The sequence below is a fragment of the Vanellus vanellus genome (assembly GCF_965231255.1).
Source record: "Vanellus vanellus genome assembly, chromosome: 5".
Taxonomy (NCBI): Eukaryota; Metazoa; Chordata; class Aves; order Charadriiformes; family Charadriidae; genus Vanellus; species Vanellus vanellus.
Window position 1 is genome coordinate 22,264,838 of NC_138910.1, and position 18,924 is coordinate 22,283,761.

Consider the following 18,924-nt stretch of genomic DNA (forward strand, 5'->3'; position numbering starts at 1 on the left):
ACAATCCTGAATTAATACATTATCATCAACTAGGTCACTTACTCTCTAAAAATGGTTCTCTACAGCCCATATGAAGTAGCTGCTTTTATAAACAAAGCTATGATTCTGGAGACCTACTTATCTAACAGACATTCAGTCTAGTCTTTCATATGCGGCTGAGTCACTCTCAGCAAGGGGTGCTGAAAGCTAATTGGTGAGAGTTTGGTATTTACATAGCTGATCGTTCAATGGCTTTACATATGTACATTTTTCAACTTAATTTTAGCAAGAAATAAAAACAAACACAGCACATCAATTCTGAATTAAGTTTTTGCAATGTAAAGTTATTATTATTAAATTAGATCTATCATGACAGCATCAAAATTGACCAAAAGTAGGACCCATGGTCCAGGGCCCAAAATGCAGCACAGAAAAATGTCCCAGGCCCAAAACCAGGGTATGATGTTGTATATACTGAAGACAGAAAGAGGTGGGGAGGGAGAAACAGTAATGAAATACAGTGGGAGCAAGATCAACTTGCAAATGTGGATGGTCAACTGAAAGGAGGTTGAAAGGAAGAACTAAGGAGAAGCAAGCAGCGGAGAGGGAGACAGGCATGCAAGAAAAATGGTGGCAGGTGTTGGAAGAAAGTGTTGGGATTGGAACAATATGTTCGTTAGCAGAGTACACTTCAGCCAGGACAGAGCTGAGGGAGTGGGGATGGAGGGGAGTTAACCTAACAACTATAGTTTTCTCTTCTTTAGTTGTTTTAACCTCCTTCCCCCTACAGAGTTATGGAGCTGTGTGACTGTACATATCCCTAACGTCCTGTCAAAACAGGGTTTAGATTTCTTCTCTCACATGTGGCAATACCAATCATCTCATCTGTCACCACATTTATTCAGCAAAATAGCTGTAAATGAGATAAAATCCAGTCTCTGTGTGAATATTGTGATAACTAGTTTGTTTCTCCCCTACATGCTTTTACTTACCAACTTAAAAGTCAATGTTTTCAAGGCCTTTGGATCATCTACTATCTTCTGTAAGTTAGCAGCAACTGTAAAATAAAGTATGAAAAAAAAAAAACGATTTACAGAAATTGCATTCATTATGACATCAACCCTCATGTTGAATCTTCTATTTAATTCTAGACACATAGATGTCTGTAAATTACCAGTTGAATCGTTTAATCACTCTAGCTGTTGTTTGAAAGTCACAGGGCAGCTGGGCTGCCATAAATCCTGCCTCCTTTCCTTTACAGTCACTGATACTTTGTGACTATGTGAACTGACTCAGGAGAAAAATCAGCCTGAAAACCAAATGAACAAAAAAACCCACCCTACTAAGTTTCAGTTTAGTCTATTCCATAAACAATTAACAATCACACAAATGCAAGTGCAGGGAAAATGGGAGAATCACGCAGCCAAGGATAAGCTGATGGCTGTCATGATTTATATCGTATTTCCAGGGCCACCATGAGCACAAGTTTCTAGGAGAAGGCTAAGCTCACTCTAACTTTTTCCTCCTGGCTTTATGTTTGTGCTTCTGTTCCTTTTTTGGGGTGACATAGGTACCACACAGACTCGTGGTAATCTGTTATAGCTCACTATCAAAAGAAAAATGAGCAAAAATAAGAGAGTGATACAAAAGGAGTTGATGTTCAAACTACTCTCTCAATAAGCGTGACCACGATTTGTGATGTAACAGCAATAAACAGTTCACTTAGATCTACAGAGCCCGAGTGTCCAGAGAAGGAAGCTGTATGCCATAACAGAAGTAGCAGGAAGGAAACAATTCACTCCTTGAAAACAGAGGAGGCAGAAAAATAATAAACCCCTTTCCTATCGAAACACCAAAGTCACACTTTTAATTAGTCTACTTTTTACAATATTGCTACCATTAATCTTGACCAAAAAATTGTTTGCTTTCAGCTTTGTATGCTTACTAAACTTGCGCCCCAGCTTTGCAGAGTCATAGATCCTGAGCTAACTCAGACCAGATCATTGAGAACCTTTGTTCAAAACTGACTTATGAGCACAAGATGTCATCAAGAGGGCATCGTCATGAGATAAACACTTCACACCTGGCACAGCTGTTTAGAAAAGATTTTAAAAAGGAAACAAACAGGAAGCAAGCATTTCTTAGTTCACTGAGTAGGTAAGTACCATAAAGAAGAGAAGCAAGAAACTGGATGTTCTTCATAAATAATACTTTCCACAGACTTCATAAGGTGGAAGATATAGAGCAAACATTTGCATGTTGAATGTCATACTGCTACAAATTCAGGTTCCTAGTTCCTCCATCCTCTAACATCACAATGATAAAATTTTCACTCCTATCGTGTCAGATCATCTATGATACACTGTGTAGTAACAGAAATTGTCTTCACAGGGGGAAGTACAGTATTTAGCAAGGGAATTTAGAGAAGTAAACAATTAGGCCAATCTATCACAGTTAAATGCAAATTAAATTTTTGGGGGTCTCATTTTCTTTATACCAGTGAAATGGCACCAAGGATTGTTTATGCACCTGTAACAAATTTGACCAGGGATGAAAGGGTGTTTGAAACTAAAAACGAGCCTTAAAAAGCAAGAACAAGGTACATTTTTTAGACCACACTTTTTGGTGAGAAAAAAAATTAACCTTCACAGTTAAATGAACTCAACTTCAGGCACTAAAATAGAAAGTATTTCTGTTTTTAAGGCTTCATTATTCATTATTTTCTTTATTCTATTTCTATTCTTTACAAACAGTTTTTATTTTAATCACACGATTCACTTCCACAATCAGTAAGTCAATTTTACTGCAATACCTCCTACCTGATAAAATACACACAAATAGAGATAATGTTTTTCATTACAATTAATACTTAGAACCTCATATGTAGGCAAAAAGGAGTGTTCAGCCTCATAGCTCCTAAAGCCAGAATAGAATAGCTTCAATTTTTTACATCTTAAAAATCTATAAAATGGGATCACACACTCAAGGAGCAGCTCTGGATTATCCAAATCCCTGTAAAACATACCTTAAAAAAAAATAAAGAAAGAACAAATTCTCCAGCTAGCGCTGGCTTTACTGAAATGGTGACACAGTGCTACAAAACCAGACAGGAGTAGGGACCTAAATCCAAAGATTTCTAACTGCACCTATTATAAAATATTACAAAAAGATGAGCTTCAATGAACATGTCTTCAAGAGGGGCAGCCTTTCATTTAATGTTGAGCAGCTGTAGAACAACTAATGCAAGTCAGCATGCTGCTTGCCTATTTTGCCCAAATGTGAAAACTTCCAGGCACCCTTATGCAAAGTTACTGGCAAAGTTACTATTCCTGCACTTGCGAACAGCAGCCCATTATCAGCAAGTGTTTTAATGAACTATCATACAGCGGAAAGCAGCACAGGGGACTTCACAAGTAGTATCAAAATCTTAAAAAACCCTCACCTTCCTGCTGATTCTTTACCAAGGAAGAAATTAAAATTTTCAAAGCAAAAATAGCAAAAGATAAACTAGCAATATATGTAAGTAGTTAATTCTAATTACTTTTTTTTGTTGTTAATTAAACACCGTAACAGAAAGCAGAGATATTTTAGATGGATATCATTCTTCAAGAATTGCTCTTCAATGAACAATGCTCATTAAAAGGCTACAGGGACACAGTTTTACTTGTTCACTTGCCTTTACTTTTAATATGAACACAAGCCGAAGACTTTTACATATAAAATGCTAGAGAAACATCTGAAGCAAGGATACGAAATACGCTTTATTTTTGCTTCTCTGATGCGCCATAACTAGAGTGGGATGTGTTTAATCAAACAAAAGATTAGGAGGATTTAAGGGAGTAATGCCAGATGTTTTCAGGCTACGCTTGAAAATGAGAAAGCCGACCTGCGAAGAGCCCATAACAGTAGAATACAAGTTTACACAAAAAATAGTCACACCTGCAATTTCCTACAGAGAGATCTTTTCAATTTCAATTATAAGCATTCAGCATTTTTCAAGTAAAACTAGCGGTTCACCTGTGACTTTTGGTACTCTGTGTTCTACATTTTCTGGTCTTTACAGAATGGCAATAAAAATTATTTTGCCAAAATAACGTCATTAATCCCATTCAAGTAAGCCACTGTGAATGCGAATCCCCCCAAAGACCCGCTCTTTCTGTAATATCTGAAAGCAAAAGTAATTAACATCAACTAAGAATCAAATATGTGTGTATAATTACCTAACAAAAACATACAGTCCTGTTGGTGTCTTTTTCCCTTTTCTAACTCCTTGCTTTTGTTTGGCTAGGTCTTGCCCTTATTTAGACTGCAAGGCCAACAATTAGAGGCAATTGTCTGATTTTTTTTTATTTTTTTTTTTTTAGGGATGAGACAATCATTATCCTTTTCACCTTAGTGCAAGCCAAAGGGTCCACTTACCTCAGTAAGTACATAGCGCTGGGTATGTTTCTCTGCACCTAAACACCTTGAAGATCTGGGCTCAACTGGTAACCAGAATCTTTTGGAGCCTGATATAGTCAGCTAGGGAAAACAGCAGTAACCCATGAACTGCAGGTATCCATGGCATCTCCAGTTTAGTTAACTTCCTTTAGAAATAGAACCTGCAGCACAAGCAGCAGAATCCATCCAAGCAGTTGAAAGTCCTTCCTGAAAGCCAGCCTGCAGTGCCTTCCAATTATTTCTCCAGAAAGTTTGGGAATCCCATCTTAACTACGGTAAAGACATCCTCAAAATTACAAGTAGAACAACATATTCTAGAGTGGAATACTCATCCTACTTTAAATGCAATTAAATTAAGCTATCAGTTGCATTAAATATAACTGACTTACCACTCTTATGAATATCTAAACCTATACAGTTCAGACCACTAAGTATGCAAAGTCTCCTGAAAGTCACCAAGAATTCATACAAGCAGTTGCCGCTACTGTTCAGCCCTACTCAGAATTACTGATCGCATCAGGCAAGAAAAGCACAATTACTTTTAAGTGGAACTACTATTAGGCTTTACTGATGAACATCTCCCCCAGCTACTAAATTTAGGCTCTTTTCATCAAGGAAAATGATTTACTAGGTCAAGACACACTAACCGTCCTAGTACAGCTCACATGCAAAGTTTTAATTTGGCTTAAATACAAAAAATGAGCCTAAAGTTTCTAAATGCAGATGGACCCAAACACATCTGTGAAGACTAAGGAGGAAAATAACCATCCGACTCTCACCACCTCTCCCTCCCCCACACTCCAAACAACTCTATTGCAAGTAGGTGAACAAAGTCATTTTAATACAGTAATGCTCTCCCTCAAGTGAAAAGGAGTTTCACATTAGGAGTTACTAGAGGTAGGAATCATTCTCTCCACTGATACTTAAATTATTTGGAAAAGTGGAGAGCGTTGTAAAATATACGTCTCTGGATTCTACTTTACACCTTATTTCTAAGTTAAGCATACTACAGTTCCCATTGACAAAGCCATTTTTCTTTGAAGTACTCTGAAGCCATGCCTTGGATGTTGCACTTCTGAAATTCATAGTAGATTAGTTTGCCTGCAAGCAGCACTAACTGACAATTTCAAATCCTGTTGGGAATTCACTGTTTCTATATGGCCTGGATATACTAGACTCAACTTTATTTTGCAGTGTTTTCTCAAGATGTTATGGCCATGCTCCTATAAAAGTCAGAGGAAGAAACATGAACAAGACAACTGCAGGAAAAAATTAAGTGGTGATGGAAAAACCTTTGCCAGCAGTAGCCTCAAGTAAATAGAGTATACTTCAAATCATGCCTTGGAGCAAAAGCCCTCTTCAAATGTTAGCAGCAGTTAGCACAACAGGCTTTTTGTTGTTTACCACAATAAATGAGGTGTCGTTCTGCTTTCTTCAGAAGGCTTCTGAAGGACATATAATCAACCTATGTACCACAAATCATTCCAGGTTCTTTTGTAGGTTTTGCTCTGTGACAAATGGTTGTGCCAGTCTGTCAAAATAAGTGTTGACACTTGCAGAACATGCAATAGGATAAAAAGTCAAACATAGCATATGAATATACACAACACAGACTGCTAAGAAGATGTAATAAAAACCCCCATGTAACTCCAGTCTTCTGGCATGCATATTTATGTGGAATATACTACAAATCACTATTTGCTATATGACAATTTTGGCCAACCACAGCAGTTATAATTAAGTGATCAATATAAGCTGAGGTAACAGAACAAAACCCACCATCTTCAAGATCACAAATAAATGTAAGAGAGTAACCATACTTCGGGCAGTCTCAAATAGCTGTTTTGCTCCTGTAATGTGACAGGACTCTGCCTGGTTATTTAAAGTTCTTAACACAGCATGAAACCTAACCCTAATGGCTTCTGAATAGGGAAAACTTCTGGAAAAGTTAAAATTAATGAGACGGTAAATAAAACTATATGAAGTACAGTAGAACTATTTCCAGTACAATGCCGACCCAGCCAACTGAGCCGGAGCCATCTGGCATAAACACAGACACAAGCAGGATCTAAAGCTTGAGATGATATTTCTGGGGTGCTCTCAAAAGAATAATGATTCATCTGCTTTTCCATTTTGAAAAGAGTGGATGGGGAACCTCTAACAGTATGCTTAGGTTCAACAGTTTGCAAGCCTATTGCATACTGTAATCCTGAAATTCAGATATGAGGAAAGGGAAAACACTATTCTGGCAAAAAAATTACTGTCACAAAAAAATCTGAAAAATTGTAAGCTCTCAGAAAATGAAAAAATATTTTTTATTAAGTGAAAAGTGAAATCATTTTTATGTAGTCCAAAACCCAGTCTATAAGAAATAGCCACCTTCAACTGCTCCTTACTTCATCAACGGTATCGCTATTAGAGAGGCCAAACTCGAAGCTCTACAGATTTATTGGCTTTCCTGCTGATTGTTTCAAATATTACCTCTCCCAACTGTAGGCAGTTATTTTGCCATTTTCATCTGATACATGGAGTTCTACATAATTAACTGCCTTGGGAGTCTGCTGATTCGAGGATTAATGCTGTATTCTCCTGTACGGGTCTTAGGAAGCAAGATGCCTCAATGACAGCAAATACTTTTCAATGAAATTATCACTCCTGAAAATTCAGCTGCTGGTAGGGCTTTCCTCCAAAGGGCTGAACTTATTATGCACGCTCTTGAGGCTGTTTCACATATTGCAAGAGGTTCATTGGAATATATATACATTCATTTATATTTCATACTGCACAGTGGTTTCCATGCATTTGCAAGTTCATAGCAAAATCAAAACTAAGTTTTAAACCCTAGCCAGCACTGGATTATAGTATATTATGCAAACCATCAAAGCAATCAACCTTTAGAACTTTTGGTAACGATTCCTCCAGATCTCTGACTTTCTTATTATTAACTAATATTATCTAATAACTCACAAACTGCCTGCATGAAAAATTAAAAGGCTTCTAAAAGAGAGGTCAAAAAGGTCTTTTAAGTACAGCACAATTCCATTAGTCCACCCATTCAGGATACTAGTCATAAAATCCTTTTTGTTTATGTTGCTTGAGAACAGTAGCAAGGGAAACATTGAAGCATTTTGAGATCTGTGACAGCTAACTAGCAAGTGTTTATTGCTAGAGGACTGCAAGGAGCTAGACATGATTCTTGTAAGAAAGAAATAAAAGAGAATAGAAAGATCAACAGCAAGCCTGGCTTCTCTTCTGAGGAAGCTATTGGACACTAATAAGGGAGAAACATTAAAAACATTTAGAAATGTATTATTTATGAAGAGGCTGTCATTAGGAATTTATCAAAGGGAGATTAGGGCTTACAAATTTGCCTGAATTCTTAAAGTACGTCGCTGAATCAGTAGATATAGATAAAGACAGTGGAAACTATCTCCATTTCAACATTTGATACTTTAATATCCAACAGCTTGATCTGCAGCCTCACAATCAGAAAACACAGGTTAAAGAGGACAACTACAGGACAACAAAAGGCCAAAGCAGTTCTCCCTTGAAAGGAACACTGGCAGACTGAAAAAGGTCCCCTGCAGCATCCTCACGAACAGGACTACAATTTAATAATGCAATTCCCACAGCTTAAAGTAATTATTAAAACCACTTGAGCTTTGTGGTTCTTACTGGTCCTGAGCCCCAGTATTGTAAACACGGTAACCCCAGGAATGTACGCTGTTTCATGTGTGTATAAAGTACCAGGCATGAGGAAGAACTGTACCAAATAAAACCATCCTCACCTCCCGAAGAATGGCCCAACACAGCAATAGTAAAGAAAGGAGCCAAGCAATACTTCAAATTATGCACAGAATACTCATAGGTGCCGGCTGTGCTACCCCTAGTGAGTACCAAAATTGTGCTGATTTAACTTAGGTAACATTTTTAAGGACATTAACTAGTAGCTTGGCATCAGGGTATCTTGTTCCAAAAAAAAAGGCTGGGGGGGAGGGGGAAGTGGGATCAAAGCTTTAACAACTGAACAGTTATCCTGTTATTTGAGTAAGAGTAGAACAGGCGAAGGCATGGAAGAGACATCAGGGACACATATTCCTGATTGACCATTACAGACAAATGAAGACCTTAAATATTTATCCTTGCTTAAACTAAAAAAAATAAAAGTTTATGGAATAATATTAGACCTCAAATGTCTTCATGTTAAGATCTATTAACATGGGTTATTAATACCCAGGAGTCACAGACAAAAATTGGAAAACAGAGGACTGAAAGATTTCACTTTTCTATAGGTAGCTGATAGAAAAATTTCCACCCAACAGAAGCAGTATATTTTATGAAACAGGAGCAATGTATCAAAATGGAAAATTAAATAAGTTAGTGCTAGAAATCTACCGATTTCAGTTCCAATTACACATTACTAAACTCCTAAATTCTCAATTATTTAGTATGGATATCTGATCCCAAGGTAATGTTTACATTCTACAATCTATGAGGAAAAAAAAAAGGAAAAAAGACTGAAATTGGAATAACTGCTTTTATTGATTAAATTAAAATCTTAATATAACTGGCACATTGTGCCTTTTCCCAGAAACTTATGAAAAAAATAGAATATTGATTATTTTCCCCCCAGAGTGTGTGAAGAACACTTAGGCAAACCGCTGCGCATTTAAAACAAAGTGTTATAAAAAGGTAAGTAGAATATATTTGGATATTTAAATGCTTATCTATTTCAGACCTTGATTCTGCATGTGTCTAATGGGCTAGATTATCCAGGAAGATGAGGGAGGAGTATACACAAGTTTCACAATTTCCCCTTCATTTTGAGAAAAACACTTTGATGATCCTGAGCATTCTAAACCTCAGTCTAGTCTCAAATGAACATTCAAAATGAAAATTTAGACCTGCTGCCCAACATTGCTAGTAGGGATATTTAACAAGCCTGAGATATTACAGTAAATTGTGCTCATAAATTCTCAATACAAAAGGATGAGTCAGAGTACAAGGTTGAAAAAATCGTTTGCCAGTGACTGAATGTGGAAAGCAAGCACTAGCTTTCAGACAAAGGTTTTGACAACAGTTTGATAGTCGTCAAGATATTGAAGACAGCTCTAACAAATACCTTCATCATGCCGGATTGGAGTTGAATGCAGGTGTATGCAGAAATAAGGCAGGTCACATTCTGCTATACATATTATTATTTGGTAATCTCCTCTCCCTATCAGATCTTCACAACTCCTCCTGTCCCGAGTTCTGCTATGACTTATAGATATTGTTCTGACAAAACTATTAAGATGATGAAATAGCAGCCAGGCTACTTCAATACCTTATATCTGAAACTTGAAACAAGGAAAAATATATTTAGAAAAGACTCCCTGATGTGCAGGAGTTAGGTTCTGAAATAGACTACCTCTTGGTTGAAGAACCTCAATAAATCTTTATTTTGACATACTAACCACTTGCAGAGAAGTGAATGCCAAGGAAACAAATAACAGCAACTAAATTACTATTGAAAAGAAGAACATTACTTACATTGCTGTCTTTGCAATTTCTGATTCAAATTCACACTTTTTTTTTTTTTTTTTTTTTTAACTAGTAAGGAAAGGCCTCGAAACTACAATTCAGAAACTCCAATTTATCACCTACCGTATCAGGCTAAACTCAAACTAATCCCACTAATAAACAGATGGATTTACTCCTCATTTACACAGTTAAGTAGGAACTGATAGGCTGCATGCTGAAAAAATACCCAAAACACCCTGTCTTTGAAGGCAACTGCCAATCCCACCTTTATTTTTTCTCTTAAAGTAACTAAAAATTATTATTTACTTGATCATGGCTATAAGATAAACACATTTACTATAATACGCGAACGCACATACATGTGTAGAGAATAATTTGAACACTTGGAGAATTTCTTACATCACATACCTACATTTCTGACACAACCACCATTACAGCAGTGGTGATTATTTACCTAACAGAATATTATTTTTTTTAACCTTGAACCTCTTCAGGTTTACTGAAATTTTCACCACACTGAATATTCAGCAAGATGGGAACTTGCATGAAACCAGACAGTTTCACACAATATACTTTCTCAAGTGCATCTTTTACGTACAACATATATAGCTAAAATAACTTTGAAGGTGCAATTAGATGCAAAGCTTGATTACCTGCGGGTGTACCTCAGGCTTCCAGAACTCCCAGCAGTCTAGTCATTATGAGTCACCCTTCAATGCATTAGCTCTAAATGAGCCAGATGTGTTGAAATATTTAAGTCCTGAGTTAAACCCTGGGGTTTTTAGAGATATTCTCCTATCTGTAACGCATGTGCATATCTTTGCTGAAGAGATACGTAGTTATGTGCACATGTTGAAGGCCCAAGAGTTTCTACAAAAGACTTTAAAATACAGTCAGGTTTTCATTAAATCTGTATGTTTCCTTTCTGGATAATACATTAAAAAGTGAACACAAAGTATTTAGTCTATTGTTTGAAATTAATTGTTAGGGTCTCTAAAGGCATTTTCTCATTAGGAAATTTACGGGTACATTGAGCTTTGCAGCATCTAAAAATGTGATACACTGTGGAGGTTTGGGCCGAATTGACCACTGAAACAAACGACAGATGCTCTCCCCCACCCTTCCTTTCAGGAAGAGACAGAAAGAGACTTATGAAGAAAAAAGTTTAAAAGAAAACTAAACTACTTTAATGAAAATACTAATAATAAAATAAAAAGAAAATAATCAAATATATACGAAACTGTATGAAGCTCCCAGGATGATGATCATGTCCCCAGCAGGCACTGGGAAAGCCCCAGACTGTACTCAGTGATGGATGGGAATTGGACTCTGGATCTGGATTCAGGAACGCATGGATTGGGATCAAAGGCAGACGAACAGACAGAGTGCTCCTTGGTCACCAGCCATTGAAGAAATAGAGAACTGAACCTTTTATATCCCTCAGCTTTTATACTGAGCAGGAGGCAGATCGGATGGAATACCCCATTGGTCAGTTTTGGGTCACTTGTCCTGTCCGCTCTGCCCTGCAGGTGTGACCCCCCTACGCTTTTCTGCTTCCAACCCTCCAACAGGGCATATAACAAAGTTAACTGACCTTGGTTGTTACAGCAGTAAGTATAAACAAGAGTCCCTCTGCATATGATTCCTAGGTATCAATTATAAACAAGGCCTTATCACCCTGGAAGTGGACAGCGTCTGAAAAATACGCCATTAATTTCAGAGAGTTCAGTTAGTTAGAAGAGGCTTAGCTGAAAAGTAAAATTGCTGAAAAGAAGATTGGTTCTACCTTACCTCAAACTAGGATATACACTTAACTAAAAATTCAGTTATTTCACTCAATTTGATCACAAGAATGAACAGACACAAGAAAAACAAAACTTCTAATAAGTTCCCTCAACGATTACAAAAATCAGTGCATCTCAAAACATTACTGATATTAAATGACAAACCTATGCTGCCTTCAAATGGTAGTGCTATCCAAGTCACCTACCCAGAGTAACATTACCCCTCTTTGAGGACATGAATTAACACAATATGTTTTCTACTTGTGTAGCACTATCTGATTTTCTGATTACAGTAAGATGATAAGCTGGAATTAGTTGAACAAAAGGCATCACTTCATTCAGTTTCAAAGATGATTAATCTAACAAGACAGCAAAGTAAACTAGGTATAAGCAAATGCAGGAAACCAAGGAAAGCAAAAGGATATTCACTGTGTAACTGTGTGGCTTTTCTATGAAATGGATTATCAGTGCCACTGTGAGTTAAGATGCTGTTACAGACAGTATACTAACAAACTGGGCTTCTGCTTTTTCATCTTTCCATTTTAGTATGAAAGCACCTTCAGCATCAGCAGATGTGACACCATAAGAGAGTCAGCTGTTTCAATTTCCAATGCTTTAATACTGTGATTAATTTGGAACCATACATATTACTTACTGTTTAACATCCCTTGAAACAACATGATTCTGGATTTGGTCAGGTACATGTCCTCTGCAGTCATGGCCAAATAACCCATCCACAGCCATGATTATTTTTTTTTTAATTCTAGATGCCAATTTAAGTCCTGTCTACTTACCATAGTAGCTGCAACATATAAAAAGGCTATATCCCTCCTCAAAAAAAAATAATCTAATCTCACAATCCCAAAACCCTTAGTCAAACTATAATGGCATCTACTGTATTCACGCTTCTAAGAAAATATTCAAGATGTTGATGAAAAAGCTTGATACTTCCAAAACATGATCTCATTTCAAAATATGATCTATTGGATTTTCAGCTGGTTCTTCTAGTTACTGAGTGGATACTTGGGTCTGGCTGCAACACCAAAGACAGATACCCATTTACCAGTAGTTAATGTCTGGTGTATTTAAAAGTGAAGGTACGGTTCCCATGATGCTCAAGGTATTCACGGATACTTTTTGAGAAAAATACCTAAAATAAAGGTACATTAATATAGTAAAGGGCAACTGCACGTTTCTTGATGGCATGGATATCAAGGCTTTTATTTAAGCACTATTCAGGAAGGGAAGTAGTTGTTTGTTTGTTTGTTTGTTTTTTAATATACTGCAATTTAATGAGTGTAAATACACCTTTAGGTTCTGAAATTTAAGCAAGGCCTCTAGAAGATTAACTATAACCTAAGGCTTCACTGAAATTATATGTCCATTGTATACACCAGTGAAGTAGGATTGCAACTATGTGATTTTCAACAGAACTGACTGTTGATACGATTTGGGTTTCCTTTACAGTATCAAAAATATAATAAAGCATTACTAGGTGAATGTTTACTAGCAAATATATATATATTGCATATACACAGAGACTTATTTAATCTCAAAATGTATTTTGAAAATATTCCAGATCTTTCATATGATTTAACATAGCTATTTCAGTACTGCATAAAAATACCTTATTAGCTTGTTACCAATGCCTGCATATAAGCTCCAAGACTCATTCCCTTCTGCAAACGCAAACTCTAGTCTGCTTTTAAACGAAATTCTCTGCACTGATTCCCTTGATCTAGGGACCTCCTGTGAAACAATGCTACTGTCAATAAGAACAGAAACCAGTCAATCGTAGCCAGAACTGAACATGCAAGATGGGATTTTTGCTTCTCTGCAGAACAGGTAGCTGAACTTATTGGTTATCAGAATGGAAATCTTCCTGGGAAGCCTGTGTTAAGTGAAGCAAATCCAGAAAGACTCAAAAGGTGAAGCGTGTCGCTGCTTAGCAGCAAATTCTATAAAACTTACACATCAGCTGGTCCCCACTAACAGCTTCAGCTCACGTATGCCATGGCTGTACTTTCCACAACAGCTTTTGCTGACTCCTATTCAAGCGTCCTTTCAGACACTGTTACGCCAACAAATTGTTGAGTTCAACATAAGCGCAGGTGTTTTCACCTTTCTTTTTTCTCCCAGCCTCTCCACGTTCCAACATCCATTAAAAGTAACTGCAGGAACAACTTTTATGAGATTATCTCAGAACTTCGTTTTCATTCATGTTATAGAGGCTGAATTTCTGCATGCTTCAGCTGAACAGTGAAAGGTAATTCATCAGCTGCTTTCAATCTGGAAGCTAATGGAATCAGTTCTTCTGGTCGAAAAGGTTAACTAAGCTCTTCTATACTATTCCCCTCTTCCTATATAGGAAGATTTTAAACCTTCTAATTTCGAGTGAACAAGGTGGGAAAATAATTTTACACAGAAAATTAGTTTTGTAAGCAGATTTACATTTTCAGCACCATCTGCTCTCTTATATGACCTATTGCTTTAAACTAAGGGACTGAAATATTTATTAGGACTGCACTGCTCCAGTGAAATTCTGAAATTGGCGATAACCTACTTGCATGCAAATTGTTTTATTCGATGCCCATACAACATTTAGCCAGCTTTCCCAAAGCAAATCACAAACATTTTCTAACTTAAGTCCAACTTTAATTTTATTTTTAATTAAAAGTGAAATAGCATTTAGCTGAACTTATCTTTCAGTAAAACATGAAATCTGAAGTCATTTGTTAGGAAGACACCAATGTCCAAATGTATTTGAAAACTCGAACAACTTCACAGGTGAAGCAGACAGAAAAGTGAAAATTATAATACAAAATCATTCAAGAATTTGTGCTTGTGGAACTTGAGGTAAGTTACAGCATCACAGAAAAATGAACATATAAACTGAATATAATGAATGAAATTAAGTTGAATGCTTTCAATTATATACAAGAAATTTCATTTCCTTACTTTTTAGAATACCACAATAAAAAGACAAACAGGAAAAAAAGAAAGGACGATTATCATAGTGCTAAAAATCAAAGTCTGATGCAATTCAAAACAGGAACTAAGCAAGGAAGTAAACTTTTATTATTAACTAGACCAAGCCTGCTAGGGAAAACCTTACTTATTTAAATATTCATACTTCTTCAAGGACCAAAGTCCCATCACTAAAGCGACAAGGGATATCTATCTTCATTTGCCTTTCCCCCATCACTCCCCCTGAAAGATGACAGCAAATCCCATTCATGGTGCCATATCAATAGAAGTACTGGCACTTTACATTGTAAGAGAACTTTGCAGCAAAAGGAAAAAGGAAGAGCAAAAGAAGGGAAAAGGGGTCTTACTGGGTCCCAGCAGGACTTGCACTGCAGCATCGCAAGCCATGACACTGACTTCTGTGCAACACAGAGTGCCAGCTGACTGCCCAGGCAGGTGGGATAGCCAACAGATGACAATTCTTCTCTCAGCCAGAAAAAAATTATTTATTTATTATTTCTAAATGAAGTAAGTATCTTGTGGCAATGAAAATTCTAACAAAAACATCATCAGCAGTATGGTAATGACATTTTTCACATACTGGCTATTTAAAAGGCAACAACCTAAGGCCAAGCTATCCCTCTCCCCTGAATCCTTACAGTAACAGCATAGTAGAAGTGACTTTAAGAGAAGAGCGCCTGCTAGCCTGTACCATCTGTGAACCTCCCTTAAGTACTTTTTCTTTAGAAATTAAAATAAAAGCATAGGTAGAGATTTTGTTTCTTCTATCAACCTTTAATCTGAAAATACAAAAGCAAAAAGTATTGGCTTCTCGCTGAAATACTTTAGCTACCCTACAAACACACTGAGGATCATTTAGATAATCTTCCAGGCAAGTCATATGAACTTACAGATTTGTAAAACACTCCCCATATTATTGAGTAGTTTGGTAATGATATCTGAACAAATTGATATGAACTTCTTTGACCGCATCACAAAGATTGATTTGCTAGTAATTCCTCAATTCAGTTCTCACACATTTAGCATCTACTAGCCCCACTCTGATTTTGGTAACTATATGGTGTTGAGCAACCAGAAGAAGAGAAGGAACTGCAGGGAAATAAGCACTTCCAAATTAATCACCTTTCCCAGGCACTGAATTTCAGTTAAAAAAAAATAAATTACTGAAGCACAGAACAGAAAAATAGAGAAGTATCCTTCAGCCAGAAGTATCAGCAGCCAGAAGACATTTCTGATGATCTCTTTTTTTTCTTTTTTTTTTTTTTACCATAGAAATAATATCTCTAGGTACAATTTCCACAGATCCTGAACTCTGGCTTCGTTCTACCTCCATGAACCCAAGCAGAATATTTACTAAGTTCAGAGCTGCCAAACACACTTTGCAAAATCCTACTGAAAAAAATCATCTTATTGTTAAACAAAAAAATTAAGTTAGCACAAAAGTTATCAATCATTGAATTGTAAATAATCCTTCAGGAGATCTACATTATATCATCCTCTCAAACCACTAAAGAGTTCTGACTTCCAAAAGCAATCCTTGGACCGGTATCAAAATTGGCTTGTTGATTGAACTATGCATACATGAAAGCAAAATTAGGACAAAAAGGATTTTGTGAAAACCAGCATTAGAGAAAACATTTTTCACATCCATTTAACACAAACTTGTCACAAGAGCGTAATTGCAAACAAAAATGTAATTTACCTATAACTACATCATGGCCATCAACCAGGCCTGCAGAGAACAGCTCCTGAGAAACGCCATCTGCTGTGTCTGTCCAAAAGGTGAAATGAATAAGTATGAGAGCCCACAAAAACAACAAAAAGTATCAGTCATCCAATGCAAATTAACAAAAATATATTTTTGTTCCAAAACACCCATGGAGGCAGGCTTGAATTCAAAATTATCTTTAATTAGGGGGAAAAAAGATAATTATCTTATCAGCCTCTGCACAGCAAATCGCATGAGGTAATCATTTCATTCATTACAAACCCCCTACAGACCTTTCCTGGCCACCAGCATTTCTCCTCTATTATCTAACTACATTCTCCTACACAGTTTACAAGTTCAATATCTTCACAACCAAGAAGATAAACCACGTTTTGGTGTGTTTTTCAGAGTTTTCTTTATCCCCTCCATTGTTCTGCATATCTAGATAGAGACAGATAGGCCTTCTTGTTTGCTACCGGTGGGGCAAAGGAATTACATGAACAGTCATTATTTTGAGCTTTAGGCTTAAAATAGCTTTTAAGTACTGTGACCCAGCAAATTCAGAGATTTGGATCAATTTTGCATCAATTGCTGCACCTGAGTGGGTTAATTCCTAAGTCCCTGGGACTAGTACTCACTCCCGGATAAAGACTTTAGAAGGCTTAGAGGCAAGTAGGAGGAAACAGCAGGAACAAGCCTGAATTCCATCTAAATCTCAACTGTAATATGGCTTCAACGCCAAATACCTGCATGGACACATGCTTTGAGGCAGTTACATAGTTGTATCATTTCCTCAAGAAACACACACAGGTGAAAAACAATATAGCTGACTTAGCTGCAATTTCTGGAGACCTGTGAAGATGAGAATCATAGCCGCCTTCTGGCTGCCTCCGTGACTGACTACTAGGAACAGTCCCGGTGTACTTTACTATGTTGTATCCTCTATTTTTGACCAAGTAAGAATTCTCGAATGGCTTATATAACTGCTTACAGTGTACTTAAATTCTTTGGACAAGCAACTAAACCAGGATGCTCTGTGCCCAATTAAGTAAGGGATCTCTTTTACTATCACCCATTGCCAAAATCAATGAGAAATGCAGGTAGACAACAGAGAGTATATCCATGCAGGGAACCACTGCACATGAAAGATACTAAGATTTACAGGAAAAGAGACACCTCTTCCAATTTGGATTCATTTTTAGGTGGAAGCTCTTTGAAGGCTATTCTAAATATAGTGAATACTGACTTCTGGGAAATATGAAATGTGTTCATAGTTCAAAGGGTTGCTACGTAACAAGGATACATTCCCTCTCAATATATCACCCTCCTGTGCATTTTAACCCAGTAATACTTGGTTTTCTTAAAACAAAAGTAAATTTTACGAGTTCTTACAACTTGTAGCACTGGAAAGCCAATACAGTCCTACAAGCATGCAGTAGAGTTTAAAGTTTCAATGCCAGAATTTCTTTCTGGTGATAGTATTGAATCTAGAGATGCAACTCAACTTTCATTTGAAGACAGCATTTGAAAAATGGTGTGCACTTCATACTTGTTAACATACCTTCTTTTATTACAAAGGGGAAAGAAACTCAAATATTACCACCATCACCACATATACCTTTATGGCTACTACATTCCACTTCCTATGATGTTTTGCAAATATGAAAATGGAAATTCCAAGTCCATAAATATTGCTATGCAAGATCTTATATATCACATAGATCATTTCCACAAGACATGAAATGGATAAAGTATACTGTGGATCAAGTCTTCTAATATATAGTACACTTCGTGCAAACTTGCCACTAGAATTTACATACATCTGCTATTCTTGTTCAAGTGAAGTACAATATAAAGCTCTACACAGTGGGAAACATTCCAGAGAGTTAGTTTGTATTAACTATAGGCAGTGATCAATTTCTGAAATACCTTTTTGAGCAATAAAGGAATAATTCAATTGAAGGAGCCTTACCTCTACCTGGAGTAAACTCAAACCGTATGTCATTAAGTTCTTTCCTGGAGTTCCTGAAAAAAATTCAGTATATACATTAAAATGTAATGAAGAACAGAATAGAACAACTACTCAGTTCATACACCCAAAGGATACCTATGGCATCGACAGCCGCATTTTTGTAGTGTGAATTTCCTCAACTTGAAAAGCACTGCTCTCAAAAGCGCCCAGACTGGAGAGACTCCACCACATTTTCACGGCAGTATTTTGGGGAAAACTAACGGAAATTCATGCTTAAGCTGAAAAGTGCCTTGGATAACCTGATGGATAAAATATTTCCCTTATCACATTCCAAAGACACTCTGCAATACTGACTCTACTAGTTCAACATAGTCTGGTCTTCTCCTCCAAGAGTAACAAAATATTCACTTGGACTTCAAGCTCCCTAACTGAGATCACATGTATACAGAGATGCTCGTTTAACAAACTATCTAGCAAACGTTAAATGCTGAAAAGCAGTGTCTGTAAATAAATCATTGTCCCCACAGTGA

The 18,924-nt window shown here is 36.8% G+C and overlaps 1 protein-coding gene across 1 annotated transcript in view; it reads right to left on the reverse strand.

The window, feature by feature from the left end:
* Window positions 1-18,924, reverse strand: part of STK39 (serine/threonine kinase 39) — a gene marked incomplete at its 3' end in the record, with an annotated part of 107,274 nt that overhangs the window by 3,192 nt on the left and 85,158 nt on the right. The window contains exons 14-16 of the mRNA XM_082483844.1: window positions 18,395-18,447; window positions 16,417-16,485; window positions 972-1,036 (exon numbers count right to left, since the gene is read on the reverse strand). Of these exons, the coding sequence (XP_082339970.1) occupies window positions 972-1,036; window positions 16,417-16,485; window positions 18,395-18,447 (187 nt within the window). The remainder of the gene's footprint in view (window positions 1-971; window positions 1,037-16,416; window positions 16,486-18,394; window positions 18,448-18,924) is intronic.